This window comes from Bison bison, unplaced genomic scaffold (assembly GCF_000754665.1).
Source record: "Bison bison bison isolate TAMUID 2011002044 unplaced genomic scaffold, Bison_UMD1.0 scf7180017845989, whole genome shotgun sequence".
In the NCBI taxonomy this organism is placed as follows: domain Eukaryota; kingdom Metazoa; phylum Chordata; class Mammalia; order Artiodactyla; family Bovidae; genus Bison; species Bison bison.
Genome location: NW_011476562.1, coordinates 1,293 through 5,860, shown reverse-complemented (window position 1 = coordinate 5,860; position 4,568 = coordinate 1,293). Strand labels below are relative to the sequence as shown.

Sequence of the window (4,568 nt, the reverse complement as noted above, 5' to 3'; positions counted from 1 at the left end):
GCTGCTGCCCCTCCCGCCCGACCCTTCCGAATCCCTTCCCACCCTGGATCACGGGTGTTTTACACAGGACTTGCACGTGCCCAGGAAGCGGCCAGTGAGCAGCGTTTCTGGCCATGAGCCAAGCCCCCAGGCTGGGTGAGAACGCCTACCTGAGGCAGCCGCGTCCGGTCCTGAAGCTCTTGCTGCAGGAGGGCTGCGGACCTCTGCACGGAGACGATGTCCTTCTGCTGCTGCAGGAGCAGCTTCCTCTCTCGGTGAGAGGACAGGTGAAGGGTCCGCAGGTACCGGATGCCCCTCTGAACCAGAGGAGCACACGTTGGCACCCGGAGATGGGGCGGGGCAGCTCTGGCACTGGGGACCCCTGGCCCCTGCAGATGTCCCTGTCCTTCTCATCCTGCTCAGTCAGGAGGTCCTCCCAACCCCACACTTTGGCCTCCCCTGTCGCTTGGGTTTGGCCATCAGCTGGCTCCAGCAGGAGGCAGGAGGGAAGCTGGGGTGCTCATTCCTTGGGCACCTCCAAGCAAGGCTGGCACAAGCCGGCTGTGCCCCTGCCATCCCCCACCGCCCTCCCACTCGCCAGGTCCCGGGCTCTATCCCTGACTGTCCCCTGGCTCCTGCTGCATCTCTGATGGCCACCCTTTGGCAGAACCACCTTGCTGGGACGCACCCCCCCAGGGGAGGCAACAGCCTGTCCAGGTCAGAGGAAGAAACTAAGGCTCGGCAGGGCTGGGTCCCTCGCCCCAGTGGGCAGGGCCCTGACCCAGAGGCCACCAACGTCTCCACCCACAACAAGGGACCCCAGGGTCCCCGCCTCATTTGATAACTGGAACCCTTCCATCCCTTCCTCACGGTCTCCTGGGCTCCTCCTGCTGCCCCTCCGCCTGGGAAGCCCCACACCTACCACCCCACCTCCCTGGTCCACACAGGTCCCACAGGATGGAGGTCAAGCCCACCACCACCCCTCCCGTCGCAGCTGAGGGACCCCAGGAAAGACGAGCGCCAGGCCCCGGCCTCAGTCTCTTCATCCAGCTCCCACCCCACACAGGGCTGTCTGGAGACCGAAATCAAAGGACACCAGCACAGTGGCCCCTGACCCCAGATGAGGAAACTGCACTCAGAGAAGCTGCGAGTCCCCTCTGAGGTCAGAGGTCCATGCTAGCTGGGCCAAGCCCTCCAACAACCCCATCGAAACACGCACGGCTGCAGTCCTCCCCTAATGAGGCTTAGAGAGGCCCGGCCACTGTACAGAGGCTACAATGGTCAGAGCACCGCGCTGCCCCCACCAGCTCTGAACGCTCCCCTTGCAGCCCTGAGCAGCCCTGGAGGGTGCCAAGCACCCAGGAGTTCTGTGGTGGGGTGCTCGCGTTCCCAGCCCCCGGAGAGCAGCAGGAGCCCCTGGGGGTCGCCCGCCGGGAGCCCGCCCTTACCAGCTCCCGCTCAAGGTAGCTGAGGGCCTGGTGCTGCTTCTCTGCCAAGGCCACCAGCGCCGCGTAGCTGCCAATGCTGTTCAGATACCTGGCAGAGGAGATGGCTTGACTGGACTGACTGCTGACCTTGGGGCCTGCCCGTGGGTGTGGAAAACCACAGTCCTGGCCAGCCCGAGCCATCCAGGTGGACCTGGCAGGCCCGGTTCTCACCGCAGGGCCATCGGGAGGAGATGGCCGTGCGTGGGCAGGCGGGGGAGCCCCGAGGGGCCCAGTGGCCCCAGTCCAGACTTCATTCTTCCCATCCCCTCAGGACCACCTTTGGGCCTGGAGGGAGGAAGGGAGGACAGCGTATTTCCCATGCTGGCACCCCAGCCCAGCCAGAGGGCCCTTTTGGGAAGGTGGGAGTCATCATGGAATAGAAGACCCCCAGCCTGGCACAACTGTAAACCACCAGTAATCTTAACTGGAATGAGCTATTCGGAGACCAACATGGGAATAACAAGTAGCTGTAAAAAACGCATCCTCATTGACATGAATTCCACTTCCACAAATCCACCTTAAGGAATTCTTCTCTGGGATGTTCAGGACTCAGGGCACGGAGCTGGAGACGCCCCAGAGGCCCAGTTAGAGGGCGGCTAAGGGGGCTGCTGTCTCTGCGCTGGGTGCACTGAGTGTTGTAACGCTCGTGCAGGGACAGGGAGAGGGCTTCTTGACTTTTAAACGAAAACTCAAGTTACAACGGCGTGTCAGTTCAGTTCAGTTCAATCGCTCAGTCGTGTTTGACTCTTTGCGACCCCACGGAGTGCAGCACACCAGGCCTCCCTGTCCATCACCAACTCCCGGAGTTCGCTCAAACTCATGTCCATATCGATTCGGTGATGCCATCCAACCATCTCATCCTCTGTTGTCCCCTTCTCCTCCCGCCTTCAATCATTCCCAGCATTAGGGTATTTTCCAATGAATCGGTTCTTCGCATCAGGTGGCCAAAGGATAGGAGTTTCAGCTTCAGCATCAGTCCTCCCAATGAATATTCGGGACTGATTTCCAAGGCAATGGCACCCCACTATAGTACTCTTGCCTGCAAAATCCATGGATGGAGGAGCCTGGTAGGCTGCAGCCCATGGGGTCGCTAAGAGTTGGACATGCCTGAGCGACTTCACTTTCACTTTTTACTTTCGTGCATTGGAAAAGGAAATGGCAACCCGCTCCAGTGTTCTTGCCTGGAGAATCCCAGGGACAGGGAAGCCTGTGGGTTGCTGTCTGTGGGGTCGCACAGAGTCCGACGCGACTGAAGCGACTTAGCAGCAGCAGCAGCAGTCTATTCCAAATGCTGTTTAAATACCTATCTGTGTATCTCCCTTAACAAGATCTGCCAAGACAGCCTGGAAAATGGGCAGAGATGATCTCGCAGATGTGGGGCTAGGGGAGGTTTCAAAGCCACTGTATTCACCTTTTGGTACTTTTGGTCTCATCAAACTTTCTCCAAACGCCCATGACCCTAGGTAGCAGCGCTTTACCCTGGGGGTACCGAGTGGGAGCGGGGCGGGGGCCCTGCGCGGCGCGCACGCGCTCACCCTCGCTGATGCTCCAGCCAGGCCAGCTCGGTGCGCGTCTTCTCCTCCAGCGCCTTCTCGCGCAGGCGCAGCAGCGCGGCCTGGTGCCGCGCGCGCAGGTCCTCTTCCCGCAGGCTCTGCTCCAGCATCTGGATCGTGAAGCGGCTGAAGGGTACCGGCGCCGCGCTCCGGGGCCTCGTCCGGCTCCCCTGCGGTGGGGCGGGCCGACCGGGGCGTGTCACCACCACCGCTGAGTGTCTCCGAGTGGGAGCAGCACCCAACTCCCCCGGGAGGAGGCTGCGGCCTCCAGGGAGCCTTCCCGGACTGGCCGCCCCAGTGTTCTCCATGTCGTGCCCCTCTTCCCCGGGACACGTTACTGTCCTCCTCCCAACTGGGGGCTCCCGAAGAAGGCAGGGTGGGGTCCTTGCCCTGTTGGCCCTGCACTCAAGCCGGCCACGTGCTTGTGCTCTGGATGGGTTAGGAAAGACTGGGCCCCTCCCTGACATGTGCAGTCAGCACTGCCTGGGCCAGCCCTGCCCCAAACCATGTCACCTGCCACCCCAGCCCTGAGGAAGGGGCTTGAGCGGATGTTGGCTGGAAGGGTGGGTGGTACCCGTGGCAGGGGGAGCCTCCCTTCACACAGGATCTGCAGCGGAGTCCCCCTGGGTGCAGGCTGTAGGAGGGGTGGGTCTCAACGCCTGATGTCCCCAGGCACGGAGAACTGCGTCTCCTACCTCCTGCCAGTGCCTCCCCTGGGGCCCACTTGTGAGTCCCTTCCCTGGGGTTCTGTACCTGGAACCTGAGTTCCTCCCAGAGCCTGGCTGGAGGCAGCTGGGAGGGGCGCTGGGCTGGTCTCCCTTCCTGCATAGGCTCTGAGGACAAAAAACAGGCATGGCTGGTCATATAAGGTTCCAGGGACCTTTTTTACAGGAAGTCTTCACCAATCTAGGGTGTCTGGGCAACTTAATCTACCACCACCACCACCACAGCACAACCCTCCCCACCCAGACACAAAGGTTCAGCCAAATCTTCAAGAGGCCATGAAACGGAGCAGGACTGTATGGTTCTTCCCTCCACATACACCCCAATCCCAGTCATGTCCCTGACCTGCCTTTATCTAAAAAAGACTTTAATCAAAGAATAAATGTAATCAGAAAAGAAAATACAGAAATTAGTCCTGAATTTTCATTGGAAGGACTGATACTGAAGCTGAAACTCCAATCCTATGGCCACCTGATGCGAAGAACCAGCTCATTGGAAAAGACCCTGATGCTGGGAAAGAGTGAAGGCGGGAGGAGAAGGGGACGACAGAGGATGAGATGGTTGGATGGCATCACCAACTCAATGGACATGAGTTTCACCAAGCTCCAGGAGTTGGTGATGGACAGGGAAGCCTGGCGTGCTGCAGTCCATGGGGTCACAAAGAGTTGGACACGACTGAGCGACTGAACTGAACTGATGTATACATACACACATATATACACATACGGGTATACATACGTGTGTATGTCTGTGTAGATACATAGATACATAAAATTTAAAAGTTTCTTGAGTGTTTACAAAGATAACAATGTATTGTGGAGTTATA

At 59.3% G+C, this 4,568-nt stretch overlaps 1 protein-coding gene across 1 annotated transcript in view; it reads right to left on the bottom strand.

Annotated features, from left to right (window-relative positions):
• Window positions 1-4,126, bottom strand: part of LOC104987282 — a gene marked incomplete at its 3' end in the record, with an annotated part of 9,515 nt that extends 5,389 nt beyond the window's left edge. Inside the window, exons 1-4 of the mRNA XM_010838130.1 lie at window positions 3,773-4,126; window positions 3,002-3,189; window positions 1,428-1,515; window positions 150-296 (exon numbers count right to left, since the gene is read on the bottom strand). Of these exons, the coding sequence (XP_010836432.1) occupies window positions 150-296; window positions 1,428-1,515; window positions 3,002-3,189; window positions 3,773-3,883 (534 nt within the window). The remainder of the gene's footprint in view (window positions 1-149; window positions 297-1,427; window positions 1,516-3,001; window positions 3,190-3,772) is intronic.
• Window positions 4,127-4,568: the final 442 nt, after the last annotated feature.